At 47.6% G+C, this 23611-nt stretch overlaps 2 protein-coding genes across 3 annotated transcripts in view; one reads left to right on the top strand and one right to left on the bottom strand.

The window, feature by feature from the left end:
- Positions 1-561: 561 nt before the first annotated feature.
- mapkbp1 (mitogen-activated protein kinase binding protein 1) lies at positions 562-17123 on the top strand. 2 transcript variants are annotated; one of them, XM_005751770.2, is made up of 22 exons: positions 562-737; positions 811-1016; positions 1097-1188; positions 3672-3797; positions 3896-3966; positions 4195-4316; positions 5236-5311; positions 5391-5502; positions 5651-5714; positions 9103-9231; positions 9454-9572; positions 9664-9695; positions 10794-10931; positions 11017-11127; positions 11548-11651; positions 11731-11858; positions 11949-12119; positions 12236-12317; positions 12568-12971; positions 15435-16142; positions 16344-16429; positions 16509-17123. In XM_005751770.2, exons 1-22 carry the CDS (start codon positions 591-593, stop codon positions 16737-16739), a joined length of 3459 nt encoding a protein of 1152 aa, XP_005751827.1. In that variant the 5' UTR covers positions 562-590; the 3' UTR covers positions 16740-17123. The 2 variants fall into 2 exon arrangements, with proteins under 2 accessions (XP_005751827.1, XP_013771038.1); XM_013915584.1 differs by having other exon boundaries at positions 10791-10931.
- A 42-nt stretch (positions 17124-17165) lies between these two features.
- The window catches only part of LOC102202849 (restin homolog), a 27110-nt gene continuing 20664 nt past the window's right edge, over positions 17166-23611 (bottom strand). Inside the window, exons 2-14 of the mRNA XM_005751791.1 lie at positions 22315-22398; positions 21936-22010; positions 21765-21848; positions 19772-19834; positions 19133-19216; positions 18981-19055; positions 18850-18912; positions 18666-18728; positions 18366-18449; positions 18223-18285; positions 18108-18155; positions 17904-18032; positions 17166-17755 (exon numbers count right to left, since the gene is read on the bottom strand). Of these exons, the coding sequence (XP_005751848.1) occupies positions 17475-17755; positions 17904-18032; positions 18108-18155; positions 18223-18285; positions 18366-18449; positions 18666-18728; positions 18850-18912; positions 18981-19055; positions 19133-19216; positions 19772-19834; positions 21765-21848; positions 21936-22010; positions 22315-22398 (1196 nt within the window). The 3' untranslated portion in view covers positions 17166-17474. The remainder of the gene's footprint in view (positions 17756-17903; positions 18033-18107; positions 18156-18222; positions 18286-18365; positions 18450-18665; positions 18729-18849; positions 18913-18980; positions 19056-19132; positions 19217-19771; positions 19835-21764; positions 21849-21935; positions 22011-22314; positions 22399-23611) is intronic.

Here is a 23611-nt window from a genome sequence, read left to right as displayed (position 1 = left end):
GACTTAGTTTCTCTTTTAATTGAAGTAGTTATTTAATTAATGATTTCACTCTTTTTTTATTTGTTTTTTATTTATATCTCATGTAATTTTATTTTACAGTTCCAGTGTACAGCACTTTGTGTCAGCTGTGGTTGTTTTAAAGTGCTTTATAAATAAAGTTGATGATGATGGTTCTCAGACCGTCAGCAGCTCAGACTCGGCTACTCGTTGTGTAGTTTTGTGTCGGACGTGTTCATACTGCCAAACAAAGCTAACGAGTGTGCTACGTCACAAACAGAGCACAGCCTGGCCTCGGTCACGCCCTCCCGACAGGTTAAAGTTTATAGACGTGTGTCGTGAAGCTCAGCGTCTGAGGGGAAACGGGTACAGGTGTGGTGCACAGGTGTGAGCTCTAACCTCGGTAAAATTTTACTCTCCAACCACACTCTGAGCTCTGTGAGTAAATCATCCACCAGGCGGGGATTACTCTGCCTCCAGCTGTGCCGCCTCCACCCAACAGCAGGACCCAGAGTTTGGACAGTAATCCAAACTCTGGATTACTGTGCGTACAAAGTCTGCTAACCTGTGTCTCACCTGTAACTGTTGTGCAGATGTACCCCGAGGGTGGAGGAGAAAAAGGAGGAGGTGGTAAAACGTGCCTTCCCCGCGGCTCCTTCCTGTCCTGCTCCTCAGATAACACCATCCGACTGTGGAGCATTGACGGGCACAGCGCCCTCCACAGGAACATCCTGAGCAACGTAGGACAGCACGCACCTGCACATCGTACACCTACACCTGTGCTACACTGACCTATGGCCTCTGTCCCCGCAGGACCTGCAGAAGGTCGTGTACGTGGACGACAACGTAACTGGCCTCCTGGACACGGAGAGCGTCAGCATTGCTGCGGGTACGGAGAAGGCGGGGTCATCGGTGACAGAGGGGCAGCAGGTGGACCAGAGCAGAGCGGGCATTAGGACCCTGAGAGTCAGCCCCGATGGACATCACCTGGCCTCTGGAGATCGCACAGGGATCCTCAGGTGAGTGGAGGTGGGCAGGTCGCCACGGAAAAGGTGCGTGTGCGTTGGTGTGACGTTGGTGTGACGTCGGTGTGTTTTAGGATCCACGACCTAGACGGCATGGAGGAAATTCTGAACGTTCAGGCTCACGACTCCGACATCCTGTGCCTCGAGTTCTCCAAACCGGACACAGGTGAGAAACCATCCCAGACCAGTGCGGGAACACAACGCAGCGCTGGAAACAGTTCAGTTTTTGAAGACAGTTTAAATATATCCTAAAGAAAAGATATAAATACTTTAAAGATATTTTCACTCTGTGAAACTAACGCTGTGCTATAAACCCAACATCCGTTTTTATTCCCTGATGGAAAACTAAAATATTCCATCACCGCTCTTATTTTGAAATGGGTTTTATTCATAGCTTTATTGTGAAAAATGTTCTCCTCATGCTAATGAAGCCTTGAATGTACAGCCAACGATTACTGAAAGGACCCCTAAAGAAGGGGTTCCAACTCCAGGCCTCGAGGGCCGGTGTCCTGCAGGTTTTAGATCTCACCCTGGGTCAACACACCTGAGTCCAGCCTCTGGACACGAGGTCATTCAGCCATTTAAATCAGGGGCGATCGTGGCTCAAGAGTTGGGCGTTCGCCTTGTAATCGGAAGGTTGCCGGTTCGAGCCCCGGCTTGAACAGTCTCGGTCGTTGTGTCCATGGGCAAGACACTTCACCCGTTGCCTACTGGTGGTGGTCAGAGGGCCCGGTGGCGCCAGTGTCCGGCAGCCTCGCCTCTGTCAGTGCGCCCCAGGGTGGCTGTGGCTACAATGTAGCTTGCCATCACCTGTGTGTGAATGTGTGTGTGAATGGGTGGATGACTGGATATGTAAAGCGCTTTGGGGTTCTTAGGGACTAGTAAAGCGCTATATAAATACAGGCCATTACCATAAATCAGCTGTGCTGAATCAGGGACGCGTCTGCAGCACTCGAGGCCTGGAGATGGAGATGGACACCCCTGCCATAAAGGGAGGAAACGTAGACGCTTACGATACCTGACATTATCCCCGCCCCTCCCCCTGCTGGTTTGACTTGATTTTGAAGGTCAGAGCTCAGTCTTACAGATTAGTTGTCCTCTGACTCGAGGTCCTTTGTTTCTCTTCCTCTTGGAAAACAAAAAGCTCGTCCTTTTTGCTGAGTCGACATCTCTTTACAGGAAGTGATGCCACTGGAGCTTGTTAAATTGGTATGTGTGTAATTATGTGTTTCTGTGGTTGTGAGTGTTCCTTTCTGACTTACAGCCGGCTCCGTCTGTGGTTTTCAGTCATTTTGGACCGTTGGTTTCCCTGCAGAGAGAATTTCCTGTGTTCCACCACATAAACCTGCAACATTCAACTAGCAAGACTGACCTCAGATTTTCAAAATAAAAGTACTTGTGTTTCTGTAAATTGGCCCTTATTTTCAGGACGCGTAAAAGTGAGGTCATTTTGCTGTGTGTGTGGTTTTACACCATTTTCTGTTTTGTGTGAAAGGACGCTCTAAAGTTATAAAGAGAGTGGGAGAGTTTTATCTGTGAGAAGAGCTGCTGACATAAGCTAATGTAGTTAAAGTCAGCCGTGTGCTTCCATGATTTACACCCACACGGTGCTCGTTATAACTGACTTTACCATCGCGAGCAGCTAAAAGCAGACGCTAACGTGGTGCAGTGGTGGCTGGGCCGCAGCGTATGCATTATTTTTGTGCCACTGTTCTGAGCGCATGTAAAAAAAAAATTTGCAGGTGCACACACGTACACACACAATGTGTTGCTCGCGCTCTCAACATTTCTGCCCGTGTGCGCTCAACTCTTTCTCTACACCGTTATATTTGTGCCACAAAACCAGCCAATCACAGACTTGGATGCAAAAAAATCTGAGAAAATCAAAACAAAAGGGTTGAGCAGGCACAGGCAGAAATGTTGAGAGCGCGAGCAACACGTTGCGAGCAGGCGCAAATGCAAAAACTGAGCGAGAGGGGCTGCTGTTGTGTGTGTGTGTGTGTGTGTGTGTGTGTGTGTGTGTGTGTGTGTGTGTGTGTAATAGCAAACACTGAAATACAGTTTTTGCACGCAGCAATGAATTTTATTCACTCAAATTCTTTTCTTTGCTGAAAATAAATTTCTCCTCAAAATGCAACACTTGCACCTGCAAACTTTTTTTTACGTGCACTCAGAATAGTGGCACAAAAATAATGCCATAGCAGCGCCGTGCTGGCCTTCAGACATGTCTTCATCCTCCTCCAGAGGTTCATTAGATTATTGGAGTCACACAGATGAAGCCACAGCTGTGTGTGTGTGTGTCTGTGTGTGTGTGCGTGCACCCGCCTTGGCGGTTTGTGGGGACTCTATTTTTGACTGCAGCGAGGAATTGGCGGAGGGGGCGGGGCTCTTTTGTGCTTTGAGTCAGCTGATTACAGCAGGTCCTTTTAACACCGAGATAAATATCAGCGTGAAAATGTTCACTCAGACTTCCTATTGGCTTGTGTGATGTGATGTCAGACAAGGAGAAACGCAGGTTAGCGATAAAGGGCTAACGTTTCCCTCAGCTTTGTCTTGTAGGCGTTACGGCGATCAGACCGTTCACCGTTGTGACACTTAAGGGCGTTTAAAGAGAACGTTGGTCCAACCACATTTACGCGTCTCTCTCAGGTCTCCAGTTATTGGCCACGGCCGGCCGGGACCGTCTGATCCACGTCCTGGATGTGGGCAGAGATTACAGCCTGGTTCAGACTCTGGATGAGCACTCGTCCTCCATCACTGCCGTCAGATTTGCTGGTACTGTCTGACCTTTGACCTCTTTTACCCTCTACCCCTTGCTGCTGTAAGTTTGCTGCTAGCGTCTAACCTGTGATGTTCTTCTTCCTGTCTGTCAGCCAATGAGGGGAAGGTGAGGATGATCAGCTGCGGCGCCGATAAGAGCGTCTACTTTCGCACGGCTCAGCAGGTGAGACAGAGGCCCGTGTGAGTACACATTAGTACTTCTGAACATATGAATAGTACCTGTAGCGGAGTAATAGTACTGCTGAGTGTCGCGCTCGTGGCTCCGTCACTGATCCGAGGTCAGTTGAATGCAGTTTTCGTTCACGTGTTTCCAGGTGAAATGATGTAAAATAAACTCCTTCTGGTACTTCGTGGTCATGTGGTGCTTCCTCTTCTCTCTGCTCCTCCTCAGACAGGGGAGGGATTGGAGTTCACGCGGACGCATCACGCCGTCAGGAAGACAACGCTGTACGACATGGACGTCGAGCCGACCGGGACGTACGCAGCGGTGGGCTGTCAGGACCGCAGCATCAGGTAACGGCCGACCGATGAAAGGTTGTGACCAACTACAACTCCCATGATGCAGTCTGCCTGCAGGCGTCCAGTCAGTGATCAGCAGAAGCCGTTTCAAAGCTGGAACTGAAAAGTGACTAGCAATCAGCCAATCAGACGCTGGATGAGCCTGGACTTTAATCCACCTTTAGCTCAGATCAGTCAGATTACCCAGCAGCCAGTGGGAGTAGCAGGATTAACCACCTCCTCCTTCTCTCTGGGTTCTTTCTTCCTTCTGTATGTTTACAGCACCTTCCAAAGTATTTCACATTAAAAGCAGCAAACCCAGAGAAGCAGAAACCAAATGACTTTCACATTAAAAGCCCCACTTTTAGGGGAAAGGCTTCATGTATTGATTATCTATCAGTGGGGACGATCCGACCAGTCATGCTGCCCCCTGCTGGTTACAGCTTTATCAATGTGATTGGCCCAGTAAGCAGCACTGGTGTTTCCTGTTCCTGTGAATGGTTTTGATGGGATTAGTTCAGAGTTGACTTGTTCAACCTTCTGCAGCTCCAAACGGAAGCGTTTCTCAGCTTCGAGCTGGTTTTCTGAACATACCTGCGCATTGTGGATGTAAACACATGAATGTGTACAAATACACACGGGTGTATCACATGTTTGTTTGGATTTAAACCTTTACTGGCGCTCCCATTCACTGCCATGCAAACTTCCGGCAGCTTCCTTCCTGCTTTAAGGTGTGTTGCTGCCACCTTATGGCTGTAAGTGTCATTACATCCAGGAAGTAGTTTTATTTTTCTGGTGAGGTCTGTGGCAGCTGGTCTCCGGTCGCTTCATCCCCTCACTTCCTGTCTGTGGATCATGTTTTTAGTTTGTAAATACTGCTGCCGATGATGATGATAATCACGATGATGGTGGAGTGCTGTGTCTCACCCTGCAGGATCTTTAACATCAGTAACGGGAAACAGAAGAAGCTCTACAAAGGCTCTCAGGGCGAAGACGGGACGCTCATTAAGGTCAGAAAAGTGTGGGTACCATGATGATGTTTCCATGGGAACAGGGACATACAATAACCGACTCCTCCTGCGTCCTCAGGTGCAGATAGACCCGTCGGGGCTCTTCATCGCCACCTCCTGCTCAGACAAGAACATTGGCATCTTCGACCTGTACTCAGGAGAGTGCGTGGCCACCATGTTCGGACACTCGGGTCAGTCGCCGTCAGTTACAGACATGATTAATGACCGCTGACAGCAGAGCCAGTTCTTTCAAAGCTTTATTTAAAACCAGAGCTTTTACACACGGCTGTGATTCAAGTAAAGTTATTTCAAATCTGGCCCTTTTTCTTCCTGTTCCAGAGATCATAACGGGGTTAAAGTTCAGCAATGACTGCAGACACCTGATCACCGTGTCAGGAGACAGGTACGCCTCACCTGAACCCCCCGCACCCACCCACAGCCCTCCATACCTTTATTAACCCTCTGGGTTTGTTCAAAATCACGACCCTTTCAGCTTGTTCGTGGCCAAAAGTGGCCACCAACAGATTAGGTCTGTAATTTTTATTATTTTTATGTTTTTTTGCCATTTTTTCTGCATAAAGCTTTTAACTAACTTCAGTTCTTGTCATAAATATAAAATAATTATTACTTTTTAACCCTTTAAACACCAGTTTGTTTGCCCACTGCACTAGCTGGAAGACAACCTCAAATCTCGCAATTTTATATAATTGCATTGCTACTGAAATTTCTTGTATTATTAATAGTAGAGTCTGGGGCATGTAATTGATTCACATCAACACTGATTATAATGCATTGTTATTTCTGTGCATAAAAACTCCCTCTCAGCTTGTTCGTGGCCAAAAATGGCCACCCCTTGTTTACATTTACAAAATGCTATAAAATTCATATATATTAAGAAAAAATTCCACTTTTTTTTACTTGAATTTTTAGATTAGCATCTATCATCTAGTTCATGATAATCTAAATTTTATTAAAAATCCGGAATTTTAACCCTTTAAATACCAGTTAAATCACATAATTTTAATGATTTAAATAAGGATAAAAGCATAAAATCACCTTTTTTTTCTAATTAATGCATGCAAACTGATTTATTTTCTAACCATGGTGGAGGTTAGATGCGTAGCAATAATTAAAAGTATCAATGAGTTTTATGCATCTTTGTTTTTTTGTGCAGTGACAGAAAAACAAAAAAACTCCCTCTCAGCTTGTTCGTGGCCAAAAATGTTCACCCCCTGTTCATGTTTACAAAATGCTATAAAATTCATATATATTAAAACATTTTCTACTTTCATTGACTTGATTTTTTAAAACCAAAATATAATTCAAATTCAGATATTATACCCTTTGAATACCAGTCAGATTATGTATTATTATAGTAAAAATAGTAATAAAGTTCACATTTTTAGCATATGAATGATGAAACCTAATTTTTTTTTTATCATCATTGCAGGTCAGTAACAATGATTTATTTTTACTTTTTTTCTTTTTGGAGGGGGGGGGGTTGAATGGCCAAAAAGAAAATCACACATGGTGTGTTAGTGGCCAGAAAGGCAGTTTAATGACCAAATAACCACTGAAATGACCAATAAAATGATTGAACTTTATATTCCAGTGTGCTTCTGTGTGCATCTTCATTAGCAGCAGGATGTACTAGCCACAGTAGAGTGGTTTTTGTAGGCACACTTTCTGCACCTGGTGCAAGGGGCTGCTGTTCCAATCCTGGAGGTGCACCTTTTGCACCTTCTTCTCATTTCGTTGGTGGGGTGTGGGTCACACTCTGGGTCACACTTTGGTTCAGACTACTGTATCTTGAGATCAATGGCAGAAGTGGCTGAGAATCAGGGACAAGGGTGTCTTGCAGTTGTTGAGGTCACCAGCATGTGTCCCAGCTCTCCCAGGATCACTCTTCATCTGTAGGTTGTAGAGGACTCCCCCACTTCAGTGAACTTGTTTCCGGTGGGACAAAGGCATCGTATCCCGAGACATCCAGGAGATTGGAGAGAAGAGCCATCAGCCATCAGTTAGTTTTCAACTCGAGGTGCCAACACCCTCTAAGTTATCCAAGCAATATTTGTGCCTATTGTAGTCCAGGATTGCCTCTTGCTTTCACGCATCCTTTATTCCCCATCACTGACTGCTGGTTCCTTGTGTGTTGCTGTCAAATGAAGCACATTCCTCCGTTGCTTTGGCATGTGGGATATTGCTGTGGTAGTTTTGGTGAAGCCAAAGACAGACAACAAAATCTTCCTCTGTTGCAACTGGAGGAGCTGGGGAGGAAGCTCTGGGCCAGTTTTCATCTGAGGAGTTCCTCTGCCAAGGTGCCCGAAGGAAAGACGTTGTCCTCGGAGCTCCTCCGTCAGTTGGAGTCTGAACCCCATGCCTTTTTTACTTCTTGAGAACTTCCAGTGTTGTCATCCAACATGCTATGTATTGCTTTATTCTGGTGTAGGCTCACATCTCCACTTCATCTATAATCCTCCAATCCTCACACCTTCACCTCCCATGTAAGGGTGCACAGCAGCCAAAAGATCTCCTTTGTTATAAAAAAAGTCAAAAGTAGATCTCAGGCTGCTAATGCAGGAAATGGCATACAGGGTGACTCCTGGTTTGATACCAGTGGGTACTGGATTGTAGAGCAGTCTCTCTTCAGTTGTGGGACCCACATGGTTTTCCTTTCACGAGGGATCCACTCAGTCACCGGCTCCTCGGTCTCAGAAAATGCTCCTATGTTCTTTTCCATCAGCTGCTTGGCCTCCACCTCCATGCCCCTCGACCCCAATCCTCCCCCAAAGAAGAGGATTCAGGCAATAGCTAGTACTCAACATCAGTGGTGATGCAGTCAGCCTCTTTGGAGATTGTCCCCTCATTTTCTGGAGAGGAAGTTTCTTCATCTTGGGCAGATGTCTTTTCTTCAAGGACAGAGGACTGCTTGCTGTCCTTGCTCTCTGACCATCATAAAGACAGTGCTTGAAGCAGTGATGACTTTCTTGCCATATAGCCAGAATAAATGATTTCTAGAGTTAATATTTTGGGTATGGTATCTTTTATGAAAAATACAAGAGTAAAAGTGCTTTTAACATGCGCTTCAAAGCTAAGTTTGACTGGGAACCTCAAAGCTCATTGTAATGTAAAGCTATGTAATGTTTGATGCATCATTATTTATTCCAGTCTATCTTGCAAATACATGTTTGTGCTGCAATGTCATGCACAAACACAAACTATTAGATCCTTAAGACCAAACCTATGTCAAAATTGTTTCATTATTCTGGTCCATTGGAGTGTGGTAGGCCATCAAAGGCTGCTACTAGAAACTCTGAATATTACATGAAATCGCTTGATTGGCCAAAAATGGGTAAATGATGTAATTTGGTAAAAAACATTAAAAACTACAATTTTTTTTGTGTTGAGTTCAGAATGAAAGCAATTTGACCTAAATCACATGATATAGTACTGTCAATAACAAGGACTCAATAAAGGTGGTTATAATGGGTTTCAATTGGCCAAAAATGGCCACGATAGAGTCAAGAGGAACAATTTGGTGTACAGTGAATATTATTGACATTATTAAGGAGCTGATGTTGAAAATTAAAAAATCTGAGAAAAATACACACCTGTGGGAAGTTTCATTCCATTAACAGAACAAAGATGGTTGAAAAAAGGTCACAATTAGGTTATGGTTATGGTTATGTTTAGGGTCAGGGTAAGCGGCTATGGAAAACATTATGTCAATGAGGTGTCCCCACAAGGATATAAATACACACGTGTATGTCTGTGTGTGTGCGTGTGTGTAGCTGTATCTTCGTGTGGCGTCTGAGTCCAGAGCTCACCATCAGGATGAGGCAGCGTCTCGCTGACCTTAGACCCCCCTGCAGCAATCCCAGTTCCCAGAGTGCACCTCAGCAGCGAGCCGTGAAGCTCAGGTAAACGTGATGATGATGTTCAGACTCACCTGAAGAAAACAAACCAAACTCTGCGATCAAACGCATCCATGAAAACAAAAAACCTGACCCACAGTCAGCCTGATTTAAAATAAAATAACCTGCAGTGAGCTTGACCTCTGTGACCTCTGTCCTGAATCCTGGTGTGAGGTCACATGGTCCCGGCTCTGTGTGCTGACTTGAACTTAAGTGTTTGTGCGGCAGGGAGGCGTCAACGACTCCTGTGGTCACCATGTTGTCTGACAGTGACAAGGAGGAGGAGGAGGGGGAGGAGCTTGGCTGTCCGTACTCGGACACAGCAGGAAATGTGCAACAGGAAACAGGTGTGTTAGAAACTGAATGACTCGATGGATTTGTCAGAGGTCAGGTGACCTTTAACCTGCACTGACAACGTTTCTTGTTTCTTCCCCTCAGAGGCGTCTGATGAGGTGTACAGCAGCAGGAAGGTTGGTGCATGTGACCTTTGACCTTTAACTGATTATTTCATTCTGTTTCGTTGTTGGGATGAAACAGCTCATTAAATGGTTTTTACCTGAAGGGGGCGCTCTAGCGAGTCCGTCCTCGTGAGAGAGAGTTGTTGTTTTTTTATATATTTGTAGTTTTCATTGGTGATCTTGTACAAAGAATTTACAGAAGGAACTTTACAACATGCAAATAGCCAACAGAATTTCAATTTCTCAAAACTGTAGTAAGATGTAAGTAATAGTTCCCAGTTGTATTTCTCTAATTTATTATTATCATGATTATTATGATGATGTCACCCTGGTTGGGCGGGAACCCTGTACCAAAAGCAAACCATCTTAGCATCAATTCTGCCTTGTTAAGCTTGTTCTCTCGGCACACCTCCTTCCAGATCTTAAAAGTTGATTTTATCCAGGGATCATCAGGATCTTTCAAACGCGACTTTAGTTTACCGTCTGCTACTATGGCTTGGATTGGAGGGCCATTAGTAGCTCGTTCTTCTGTGTCTTTCCACCGAGATTTAAACAAAGAATCACACAAACTCATGGCCGTAGCCGGGCAGAATAATAACAGTCCTTCAGACATGGTAAATATGGACTGCCCCTGTCCTTTGGTAATTGTAGTGTACTGTACTGGGTTTTTTCCCCAACCATAAATAGCAGGAAACTATCTTGTCCCATTCCACGAATTGTTGTTTCGGGATTTCAGTGGGGAGAGTTTGGAAAAGATAAAGCAGGCGTGGTAGATCGTTATTGATTCTGTTCATTAGGCCTAAAGCCCCACCTCGTTAAATCCGACTTCAGATAAAAAGATGGGTTTTTTGTTTTGTTTTTTTAAAGTATCTTAAGCTCATCGGCAAAATTTGCATTTACATATTTATGTCTAATAAGCTCTATGACAGAAACAAGTTAAGCTCCTCTAATAAATATAGTACGTATGTAACAACAGGTGTGACGTTAGAACGAACACTCAAATGTATAACAGACAGCTGCTGGGTTTGAGAACTGAACTAATGTTTAAAATATGATCTGATGATGTAACCCAAGCAGATATTTGAAGGGCTTCTGTTTGTGACTCAGCAGGATGGGGGCTTATCTGGGGCGCGACTCCCTCGCCGGCGCTGGTCCAGGAGGATGTGCGACGCTGACGGGGTTCTGATGGTGAAGTCCATGCTGGACCTGAGACTGCTGGACTCTTTCTGCCCCGACAAGCAGGCGGAGGTCAGGACACTCAGAGACACTATTAAAAAAAACAAACACCCGCAAGTGATTAACTAGCATTAATGGTCCTGTTTATTCTGTGAAGACACGCCCACTTGATGTTAGCCACTCCCACTGCAGCAAGATGAGGAAGGGTCAAGGTGCGGAGGAGCTTCACAGGACCAATCAGGAGCTTGGGAGCACCATCAGCCTGCAGGTTTGTGTATGTCAGGGGCGTCTCTCACTGTGATCTGGGAGGGGCGCAGCTGGTAAAAAAAATTAATAAGCCCCTCCCCCACACTCTCTCTCTCCCCCACACCCTGTCGCTACCACACGCTGGTGTGGGGAGAGAGACAGACTCCCACACCCTCTCTCTGCCGCACACCCTGTCTCTCTCTCGCTCCGCCTCACCCTTCCTGTCTCCCTCCCTTATACAGTCACACACTTCCTGTCTAACATTAACACTCCGATGGATTCAGTATCTTGCCCAGTTATACTTGGCGTGCAGACTGGGATTGAACCACTGAGTAACAGCAGGAAGTTCTTCGTGGGTTTGATGCTGCTTTGTGGCTCCAGCTCTGAAGGGCACTGTGAGCTGAACCTTACTCAGATGTGTGATGTCATCCTGTACATACAGGTACACAGACCAGAGTTTATCCTCCTGTCCAATCAGAGCGCAGACGGAGAGAACCCAGTGCTGTATCCGGACCAATGGGAGGACAGAGTGAGCCTGGCAGGCAGGTAGGACTGCTTCCTGTCCTGAGAATTCACAGATGACGTTAACTTTTACCAGCAAATAAGCCCCTCCCCCTGCTGTCAGTGAGTTCCAGGTGAAGGAGGCGTGTCCTGCTGCTGAAGGTGCACGGCCGGACAAACCGAGTCCCGACAGCGGCTGCTCGCTGGGATTCAGCTCCAGACTGTCGAGTCCCAGCAGACCTGCAGGATACGGTGAGATGCACTCACCTGTCTGTGAGCTGCCTCGCTGCTGCTTCCTCTCACCTGTCTTTATCAGCCCAACCCTCTTCTTCTGCCCATCAGACTCTGAGCCCACAGAGCTTCTCAGCATGGACGGAAACTCCTCTGAGCTGGAGGACGAGGAAGACAGAGGACCAGGTGGCGGGGAGTGCAGGAAACCCGTACCCCAGACTCCCGACCAGGAGGCGTTCCTGAAGGAGCACTTTGTGACGCTCGCTGACCTTTCTGCCTCAGGTACGGCGGCAGAGCTTAGCAACTGATTTCAGCATTTTTTCTCCCAGTCCTAAGCGACAGGATTTGAATCACAGCAGACTCACCTACACCTGAACATGTGACCTGTGTGTTGACAGGAAGTCCGAGCAGAGTGTCTCACAGCTCCAATGAGAGTCTGAGCATCTCGTCCAGGTTCCTCACCCAAAGCACACCCACAAGGTAGGATTACCGTCACACACAGGTCAATAATTACACACACACACACACACACACACACACACACAGGTCCATTTAAACCAAACTTTATTGAAAAACGATAACAGCTTCCTGAATGCAGACGTGCAGCTCAGCTATGGGACAGGAGAATACTTGTTGTAGACACAGTGTGGCCTGAACACTGACTCTGTGGGGTCTCCACGCACACGTGTGGTAGATCACTCAGACCTTTTCTTTTCTCTCGCTCTCTCAGCCGGACCGTGCTTCCTCTCCCATCTCGGACCTCGGGGGCTGGTGCGGGGGAGCCAAAGACTCGTCCGCTGGTCTCCGAGGTCCGACCTCTGATGGAAGAGAGCCAGAGGCAGGACGGGAAGGTGCCGTGGACCCAGGACCAAACCCAAAAACAGAACCAGGCTCAGGCCACCTCATTTCAGGACCAAGCCCAGCCTCCCCATGGTTCAAACCAGCTCCGCATCCTAGAGGAGGAGACCCCCTCGACCCAGCAGGTCCACCGACCCTCCCCGCTCAAGAAGAAGGCCCAAACTGCAGTGGAGTGCAGGAGGAACCAGGGACCAACAGCCCGGGCTGCTGCCTCCCATCTGAACTCTGCTGGACTTCGAAAGGCTCAGTCAGTCCACAGCCTGCTGACTGACACAGGTAACACTCAGATCACCACACAAACAGGTAAACAGCACAAGAACCAAAAGAGACTGTGGACCCCCAAGCAGCTGCATACACTGTACACCTGAGTATGAGCGCTCACCTGGACATAAAGAAGCTAAATTAAAGCTAGCAGGCTAACCACACCCACGTTGGCTGTGACTGTAGAAATTAAATGTTACGTCTTTGATTTGAGCCAGTAAAACCAACGCTGTTTGATATAAGTTAGCACTGTGGCTCTGTTAACTTCATTTATGCCACATGTGTCAAAGTCAAGGCCCGCGGGCCACATCACATCCGCGAGATCATTTTATACAGAGTTATTATTATTGTTATGCATGGCCCGGCGATATAAGGCGCTATTAATATACAAACTACAGATCCCATAATGCAGCGCTGCAGCCTCCTTGTCTAGGCTAACTGGGAACATTCCCACGTCAATCAAGTCAAACTTCTGTTATTGAAGCTAGCTGCTCACAATGGTGGAGAGAAAAGTTGATTCTGAAAGCAGAGCCTTTCAGCGCCAGTGGGAGGCTAAATATATGTTTACAGACAGGCTGGTAAACCCGTGTGTCTTATTAGTGGAGCTAATGTGGCTGTAATGAAGGAATTTAATTTAAGACGGCACTACGAGACAAAACATCAGGATAAGCTGTCTGTGAAGGTTCTCAGTCATCCAGGTCATCGTAGTCAAAGGAGCTTGCAAAGAAAAGCGTCTGGACTTCTTTAAGTTGCTTGAAGACGTTTCACCTCTCATCCGAGAAGCTTCTTCAGTTCTAAGGTCAAATGGTGGAGAGTCCCAGATATAACCTAGTGGGAGTAACCCCCCACAGAGGGACAATAGGACCCCCTGATGATCCTCTAATTGCCTGAGCCAAGGTGTGAAACTGGGTGTGGGTGCCAATCAGCCAGAGTTTCGGGTGTGTTCATTGTGAAACCTGGCCCCACCTTATCATGCGAATTCCTGAGGTCAGACGGCCCAGGATGTGAGTGGGCGTTAAGGCGTCTGGGAAGGGATCTCAAAACTGGATTATAGATGGCAGAGAGTTGGTGTCATAAACCCCCGCCTCTGTTCAAAGATGGTCGCTCACAGTGGACATAGATGCTTCTTTCACTCCTCTTTCAAACCATCTGTCCTCTCTGTCCAAAATGTGAACATTGGCATCCTCGAAAGAGTGACCTTTGACCTTTAGATGCAGATGGACTGCAGAGTCTTGTCCTGTGGAGGTGGCTCTTCTGTGTTGTGCCATGCGCTTGTGAACCTTAGAACTGAAGAAGCTTCCCGGATGAGAGGTGAAACGTCTTCAAGCAAATCAAAGAAGTCCAGACGCTTTTCTTTGCAAGCTCCTTTGATGTCAGGATAAGCTGAAAAACCTAAACGCAGAAACTACAGGAAGTAGAAGAGCTAAAGAAGAATCTGACATTTTAGCAGACATTTGTCACCAGAGCAAAATAACAAAGTGAAGCTGTCACAAATGCACCAGTGCAACCTGCCTCACTTTCCCTGTTGCAGTAATGTTGAACCAAGTCAGCGCACTTTGCTGAGCTGCACCTGTGCAGATTCAGATGCAGCTGCAGTGTAATGATGCACTCAAGGAAAGTACGACACTGAATGTCCCGCACAGTTTATTAGCTCCACTCCTGCAGCAACGCCCAGCTCCGTCTACATGCGGCTCCAACCTTGTGTTTGCTCTCATTTATTTTTTCTAGGGTTTTGGCAGCATGTTCATATTTCTAACTTGCATAATTTTGACAGTATATATTTTTATGAAGAGCAAAATATTTAAAGTTAAAGTTTATTTTTTAAAATTTATTTAATCTGTAATAATATTCCTGTCTGTTTTTATTCACATTTATGTTTAAAAAACATTGTTTTAGTGTTCAATAAATGTTTATCTTCTTTGGCCCGCGACCTGAAGTGGGCCTTGAGTTTTGGCCCTATGTGCGATTGAGTTTGACGCCTCTGCTTTATGCGTTAACAAGCAGCTCACGTTAGCTGGCAAGAATTTAACACACTGCATAAATTTGGTGGCAGTTCATGACGTTACCTGATGAATTTGAAAGTGTCCAGTTCCAGCTCTCAGGATAAGATGTTACTGCAAAGATGGCTCACAGCTTGTTTCACACCATTTCCTCAGACTCAAGTTTTGAAATATTTGTATATCAGCAACATTTCAGTCTGCAGGATCTTTTACTCTAAACGGGCTGGCTTATGGCTAGTGTTAGCAAACGTTAGCTTTCTGTGTGATGTCAGAGTTTCTGTGTTGTCACTCCAACTCGTTAGCTACTCCGCAGACTGTTGAACCAATCAGAGAAGGTCTCGACTATTCGTTAGAGTCAGTTCACACACTGGAGATTAAAAACACGGAGGGCCACGGGGGGAAACGGTCTCAGTGTTACTCTGAGTTTACATGTTTTGTTGGACCTAATTACATCACTTCCTGTCTCTCTCATCATCAGGTGACTCCGCCATCTCCCAGATGATCTCTCGTCCCTTCAGAGAGGAGGTGCCCCCTCAGCTGCTCCTTCCTCCTGAGCGTCCCATCACCCTTCCCAGCACCCCCAGACGCCCCCCATCTACGGCACTTCCCCTTCAGAGACCAAGCCCTGCCTCCCCGAGGTCCCCATCACAGGAAACTGCTGCCGCTCTGGCCGCCACCACCCCGAGGAAGTCTTCGTCATCCTCCCTGACTGCATCGGGGCCGCGCTCCTACATGAGCCCCACCGCCAGCTCCATGGCTAAGATGTCCCGCTCTGTCTCCATGGGCGATGGCCTTAACGTCCCCGAACCCACTGACGACCTGGCAGTGACATCACCGACTCCTTCATCTCAAATCAAAGAGACTCCACCTCCTGTTGTCGCCGTGGTTCCCTCTGTTACTCTGGCCACGCCCCCTCACGCAGCTGTGGTCCCAGTTGTCGTCTCTTCGTCTTGCTCCTCGTTTCTGGGGAACCATGGTAACCAGATGCCCCCACCCACCCGCTGTCTCCAGGCTCGCGTCTCCAGTAGCAGCAGGCCGCTTCCTGACAAACCCTCCCTCCCCCCTTTCTCAACGGTGTCCTCATCCTCCTCGCAGCCTCCTCCGGTATCCGTCTCCCCCCTGACTCCCGCACAACAAGAAGCGGGGCCTCCTACAGACGGCGGCGCCGGGCAGATGGACGACGCAGGTTTGGACTCTAACCCTCCTCCTCTTCATCCCTTCATCCTGTCATCTCTTTGGCTCCTCCTCCTCCTCACCCTTCCTCTCCTGTGTGACGGGTGAGACGTTTCTGTCGTCTCTGCTTTCATCGCATCATTGTTTACAGTCTGTTTTTAAATAAATAAAACGACGCTCGAGTGACCTCACCTGCTGCTTTCTCTTTATGCAGACGAGCCAATCAGTGTGGAGAGCTGCAGGGCTCTGACCAATGAGCTGCAGAGCTGCTTTAAGAAAGCGACGCACCTGTACAGGAGAGTGAGTAACAGACTCCGCCCACCTTACCATCTATGTTTGATGGTCACAGCAGTATTCACCTCTCCTCCTCTTCTTCCAGGTGAGTGGCTCCTCCTCAGATGAGTCCGCCCTCGACCAGCACCAGATGTCCCGCGTCCTATCAGAGGCCTTCCAGGCGATGAAGGCGGAGCTTGACGCCCTGCCGCTCGGCATGCTGGCAGCGGAGGGGGGGCTGGGAGGTGTGGGGGAGGTGAAGACGGCGGCGCTTCTGGAGGAGTACTCGCTGCTACTCCTGCAGGCGGTTCACAGGAGGATCAACAGGAGCACCTGAGCCCCGTCCCTCTAACCCCACCCCCCTCTGGAAGGATCTGAAGCCATTTTGTTTTTAAACTGATGCAATGATCTTATTCGTTTTTATCAAAGACGTTTCTCGTTCCTCGAACTTCCCAGCGGCCGTCAGTCTGAAGGAGCGATCGGATTATTGATCGCCGTTAGACTGAGCAATACCACACTTTGTGATCTGATGCTACGACTTTGTATTTATTGTGATGATGAGCTGTTACACTACTGACTCCGCCCCCTCACCTCACGCCGACCGGCCCTGCTTTTACCGCGGTCGTGCATTTTGATGTCTTCGGGTGTTTGTGGGGATAAATTTGTAGTTTGAAACGTTTTCATGTTTTTTTGTCACGTTTAATAAAAGTTTCAGACTCGCTGTGATCTCCGACTTTACTGCAGAACAAACAAGAATCAGCAGGTCTGTTAAAACTTTATTGATCGATAGACGAGAACGCTATTTCACTGACTGCTACATTCACAGGGGCGGGGCTAAAATCACGCTCCTCCTGAGACTTTTCCATGAAATGATCACTGGAGCAGAAACACCAGCAGTGAGACTCGTTAAACCTGTTTACAGGATCATTTCCTCCGCTTTACGTTATATTAAAGAGTAAAGAGTAAAGTTTGCGTTATTAAGTTATTAAGGGCGTGGCCTCTTTCATCCCACTTCCTGTTCGCTCTGCCGTACAAAGGTTGGATAATCTGGGTGCATCCCAGGACGTCGCCATCACAGGTGGAACAGCAGGAAGCCGGAGAACACGCTGAAGTTTCGCGAGTCGTCATAGAGGCGGTAGCTGGCCGGCAGGCCGAGGTGCACCCGGTCGCCCTCCTCTAGCTGCAGACACACGGCGTTGCTTGTGGAGGCGTAGCCGCCGTGGTCGTTCAGGTCGAGGCTGAAAACGATCGGCTTGTCGTTCTTGTACAGGTACAGGCCCATGTAGCCTTTCAGGTAATCTGCAGCCGTGAAGCTGAAGACGTACAGTCCGCTGACAGGAGCCGTGAAAACACCTGAGGACCAGCACAGGTGTTAATCAGACAAGCACCTCAGGGAGGAGCTCCACCCCCTCCACCTTTGACAATATTAATATAATTCTGCAGTCAAACATATGTTACGTGGAGCTGAATATTTCAGCGTCATGTGGGCGGCACGCTCTACCTGCTGTCGGGTTGTAGGCTTCGCCAACGTTGGTGATGATTTTGGAGAAGATCAGAGTTGTTTCTTTATCAAACGGTCCCACTGACCCCGAATCGGTCAGACCGGCTGAAAACGCCACCCTGAGCTCACCTAGAAGAGACAGATGTGATGTTTAACCCACAGCTGGCTGGTGAGGACATTTAAAGTGCCGCAGGCGTCGCTGACCTGCTTCCTCGGACGAGGCGCTCAGCTGGTTCAGCCTGACCTGCAGCTCTGAGAGAAAACATTCAGATGTGATTCAAGTTAATCGGACGCAGAAAGCTTCGAGGTCGTTCGTTACCATCAGCGCGTCTCTGTGCCGCCGTCAGTCGGTCCGAAACAGACTCCAGCTCAGCGGCTCGCACTGAAAACAGAGCGTGACACTGTGAACTCGGATAAACGCCATCAGACCTCCCGACAGTCCGGCAACGTAACAGAGGTCACCTGTGTTTTGTGTCGTCAGCTCGTCCACCTGCCGCTCGGTGACGTTCAGTCTGAGCTTCGTGGCCAACAGCTCGATGTCACGGCCTGAAAACAGTTTTTATTTTAATGACCTGCAGAACAAACGAGACCCCGACCTGCATCTGCGTCTTCAGCTGTAAACATCTGCTCTGCAAGCTGAGCAACAGCAACAATAAACAGTGGTGTGTAGGTTGCTACGCGTCACCTCAGTGTCACTTCATGTCTGACTGAGAGCTTTAATGAGCGACTCTTGAAACCTCAGGTAGGAGCTGATGACGGTACCTGCAGCACGAGTGTCCAGCTGTTCCAGCTGTGTCTCAGAGGATCTCAATCTGACATCCACGGCTGCACAACAAACCACTTTGTCATCGTTCACACAGAATTTCTAAACAGGTTCTCAGTTTCCGCTTTGCTTTAAAATGTCTACAGTTGGTACAAAGGTGTGACGTTAACCTTCGTGTGTTACCTGTGTGCTCAGACAGCAGCTGCTCCAGCTGTTTGTCTCCACTTCTCAGCCTGGTGAACATCTCTAAACAGAAACAGCAGCTGTGAGCGTGCTCAGAGCGATTCTCACTGCGTGCTCTCTGACAGCTGTACCTGTGTTCAGGTCGCCCTGCAGGCTTGCGCTCGCGCTCACGTTTGTCTGCAGCTTCGTCAGTTTGGAGCTTTGATCTGAAATGTGAACAGTAGACAAACAAAGGGCCCTCACACACATACGCTTCCTTTCACCGGAGATTTCATTCACTTACCTGATGTTTCAGTCTGCAGCTCGTGGATCTGATGCTCTGTGGAGTTTAGTTTAAGCTGCAGCTGCTTCACTGAGTCGGTCTGAGCTGGAAACAGCACAGGAAACACATCACAGGTCTGACAGCGACACATCGAGTGTGAATGACAGGTTAGTCTCTGTTTAGACGCAGACGACACTCCGATCTCTGTCCTGGGAGATGATCCTGAGTGTGTCTGGCCTGAATGTTGTTAAACTGAAACGGAGACAGATGCTGCAACAATCACCAGCACGTACGTGTCCACAGAGTGATCAACATGCTCAGTTTTCATCTCAGTCTGAATCGTCAACACCACACAATCATTTTTGTCAGTGTCGACCAATCAAAGCACTGGGAGGAGGAGCCGTTTGTTTTATCTCATCATTCTGTCAGCGTCCAAACTCACTGTTTACACCGACGGTAAATCAGAGGATTTTCAAAATAAATCATTACTGAAACTGTTGAAGCTTCCAGGGAAGCATTAAAATTTTCTTCAGTTTCAGCTTCAAAGTTCAGTGTTTGCTACATAAAGTTGCAACACTTCACTCTGTTTGTGTGGATGTAACGTTCATGTATCGCATGAGCATTTGTACAACATGCCAGTCTGAAAGCTTCTTGTGTTACCTGTGTGCTCAGCCTTCAGCTGTTCCAGCCGTTTCTCACCATCTCTCAGTTGGTTCATAATCTCTGGAAAGTAAAGTAAACACGGTTGATGGTTCTTCAGGAAACCTTGTTAGATCCTTACATGACTGAATGTTTCTCTCTGCTCTGGCTGTATGAAGGTTTACAATCAAAGGTGGGCACACATGACTAAAGTATCCCATTAAACTAAACTGATCCAAATAGCAACTTGTTCAAAATCGTTGTTGATCAGTGTGATCGAAGCAGCTCTGAAACAGAAGCGTCTGGACTTCTTCAAGTTGACTGAAGACGTTTCATCCAAAAAGCTTCTTCAGTCCTGGGGTCAAATGGTGGAGAGTCCCCGAGAGGGTCGTGGACCAACTATTGATCCTCTATCTAATCACACAAACCAAGGTGTGAAAACAGGTGTGGGTCCCAATCAGCCAGGATGAGACCTGGCCCCACCCTATCATGTGATTTCCTGAGGTGAGGATGTGAGTGGGCGTTAAGGCGTCTGGGAAGGATCTCAGACTGGATTATAGATGGCAGACAGATGGTGTCGTAAGCCCCGCCCTGCGTTCAAAGACTGTTGTTCACAGTGAACACAGATGCTTCTTTCACGCCTCTTTCAAACCGTCTGTCTTCTCTGTCCAACATGTGAACATTGGCATCCTCGAAAGAGTGACCTTTGACCTTTAGATGCAGATGGACTGCCATGTCTTGTCCCGTGGAGGTGGCTCTTCTATGTTGTGGCTGTTTGGTGGCGCCAGTGTAGGTCTGAGCTCCGCACAGCTACGTTGCTGAGTTTGTGTTGAACCAGTGTGTGTGTCCGAGTGTGTGTCTGAAGTACCCTCTTCTGAGCGTTGCAGCGTCCCTTTAATAGCATCGCACAAACTCTCTGTATCTTTTCAGTTACAGCGCCCAGCCGGGCTGTTTCTGGGCAGACTTTACTGTTCCAGGAGGACGCTTCGTCCTTCTGCACCCCAGCAGGTAACAGAGTGAAACATGGTCAGGCCACGCAGCTTTCACCAGATCATGCTGACGCACGCACGCAGGCGCGCACACACGCTTTATCTATGCAAACACAAATCCTACAGTGAAGTTCGAACAGCTAAATCTAAATGTGAGGATAAACTACAGTTTTCGTCAGTACACAAAGTCAGATGTTGGATGAATATGAATAAGACGATATCACCAGACCAGGCAGGAAACTGTGTTTGCCGTACTGCGGCCATGTGAGATGAACTTGGGATCTCGTTTCCTTTGAAATGCTTCAAATATGCGACCGCTCGCAGTCAGCTGCCATCTTGGTGCATCAAGAAGCGCTAAGAGTTGCAATATTCAGCAGACTGAGATGAACTGGAAATAACCTTCACCAGTGTGATGATGACTGTGTCAGTCAAATCACGGTTGCTGGCTCCGCCCTGTGCAGTCACCTTGTGAGGCAAAGTGCTCGCACCGAGGCGGAGCACTCGACCTCAGGCTGACCAGTTTACAGCCACTTAGTGAATGCGACGTGGGCAGCACCAAATGTTCCCAGACACGAAAGAGTTCCGCCTTTTTTACTGTAGTGTGACGGAGCCATGAAGAGTTCCTCTGAGAACCAGCTCGGTTCAGGATGAAGTCAAAGTCAGAGTGTGTTACCTGTGTGTTACCTGACAAACAGCTGTTCCAGCTGTTTGTCTCCACGTCTCAGCCTGGTGAACATCTCTAAACAGAAACAGCAGCTGTGAGCGTGCTCAGAGCGATTCTCACTGTGTGCTCTCTGACAGCTGTACCTGTGTTCAGGTCGCCCTGCAGGCTTGCGCTCGCGCTCACATTTGTCTGCAGCTTCGTCAGTTTGGAGCTTTGATCTGAAATGTGCAGGCTTGCGCTCGCGCTCACATTTGTCTGCAGCTTCGTCAGTTTGGAGCTTTGATCTGAAACGTGAACAGTAGACAAACAAAGGGCCCTCACACACATACGCTTCCTTTCACCGGAGATTTCATTCACTTACCTGATGTTTCAGTCTGCAGCTCGTGGATCTGATGCTCTGTGGAGTTTAGTTTAAGCTGCAGCTGCTTCACTGAGTCGGTCTGAGCTGGAAACAGCACAGGAAACACATCACAGGTAAACTGAAAGCAGCTGCATGCTGTCACATGTTGCACCCTCAGATCACCTGACTTGCCTGTGCCGGTCAGCTCCAGCTGCTGCACCTGACTCTTCACAGCCGACAGGTTTTCTTCCCACGAGGCTGTGACAGCTGAGAGGGGAGGAGACGATCCCAGTTATGCAGAAACTCTTCACCTTTACTGGATCAGAGCTCGTTTATGAACACAGGACTGGAGCGCGTCCTTCACACGTCTTCAGCAGCTGTCTGAGGGACACGCTCTCCAGTCGACACGGACACAGTTTATCGTGTTACAGCAGACAGATCTGATCACTGGACACAACATCTGGATCCAGCCAACACCGATGAAACAAACAGGTTGGTGAACATCTGGAAAGGTGAGCTCTGAGGTCAGCTGCAGCTGCTGCAGGTAACTCACACCTGTGGACCGACTCACCTGAGGTTTGTGTGTGCAGCTCATCCAAGCGGCGTTCAGCCTCACTCAGCCTGCTGCCGAGCGCCGAAACGTCCGCCGACTCCACTGAAATGTGAGAACAAAAGCGATGGAGGGTCGGTGAAACATGTTTGATGACGAACGGCTTCAACAGTAATCTACGGACACGAGCACTCGCAGAGATGCTCTCCGTGAACGTGTTTGCTTCCTCGCAGTAACATAAACACGCTGGCGCTCATTTCTCTGTGCGTCTTGCTGCATCAGACTATAAATCTCACGGCGTACTTCCGTCTCGGTTTCATGCACACGACGGTGAGAATTAACTTAATTTTGTTTTTCTAATCTTCTCTCCTGGCTCTCGGCGGAGGCGGTCGCATCTTCTCCGGTCTCCTCTCCCTTATCTTCGTCTCATCTCGGAGACGCTCTCCGCGTGTTCTCTAAGAATAACAAGGAATTATGGATTTGATCAACTGGTCTCTAAACACTACTGACACCCTCTCGATGAGAAACCTGGGTGCTGGGAGGCCGATCCTCCTGCAGGAACGTGCGCTGCCGGATTGGCACGACACCGGTGCATCGTGTGTCTGCCAACACTCTCAGAGGAGGACATTGAAGACCTCGACCTGTTCTGGGCTGTGATAACGGGCTTCCTGCTGATTGGAGCTGCTCGGCCCTGGCGTATCGACGAATAATGAAAACCTGTTACAGCTGCTCAAAATCCCACGAGCACTCACACTGTTAACTGAACACAGTCTGGATAAAATCATGGAGAAGCTCACAACTCTGCAACGGGAGAGCTAGAATTGATAGGATTATGAGAGCTGCTCCATCCCACTTTGGACACATTTATTAACCCTCATAATGTCCTCCCGATTTTCACACACCTGTGGTCCCCAGGGGTCAAAAATGTCCCCATCTGCTTTGATTGATACTTAATTAATATGAAGTGGATTTTCCCCCACTTTTTATTAAAACTTAATTCAAACATTTTGACAAATTTTTTATTCCATTTCAAATTTAAATCTGATAAAAACCTCATAAAAATGAATTTTTTCTTTGTTTTTGGGTAAAAAATAAATTAAATCATCAGTTATTGTGATTATTGTTTCACAACCAGAGTCGGTTTCTTTAACAGATGATCACAGACGGGTTTATGTCAAAGTTAATTTAGAAAGCTGTTTTTAAACTACTTCAAGTTTTTTACTGGCAGCAAATAATCACATCTGTTGTCCTCTGGGCTCAAAAATGACCCCGTTTGCTTTGACTGTTTATAAAGCAACAAGTATAAAATATCCTCCAT

This window comes from Pundamilia nyererei, unplaced genomic scaffold (genome assembly GCF_000239375.1).
Source record: "Pundamilia nyererei isolate P.nyererei 1_Seehausen unplaced genomic scaffold, PunNye1.0 scaffold00325, whole genome shotgun sequence".
Classification (NCBI taxonomy): Eukaryota; Metazoa; Chordata; class Actinopteri; order Cichliformes; family Cichlidae; genus Pundamilia; species Pundamilia nyererei.
Note: the sequence above shows the minus strand (reverse complement) of the source record. Positions and strands in the feature narration are given on the sequence as shown.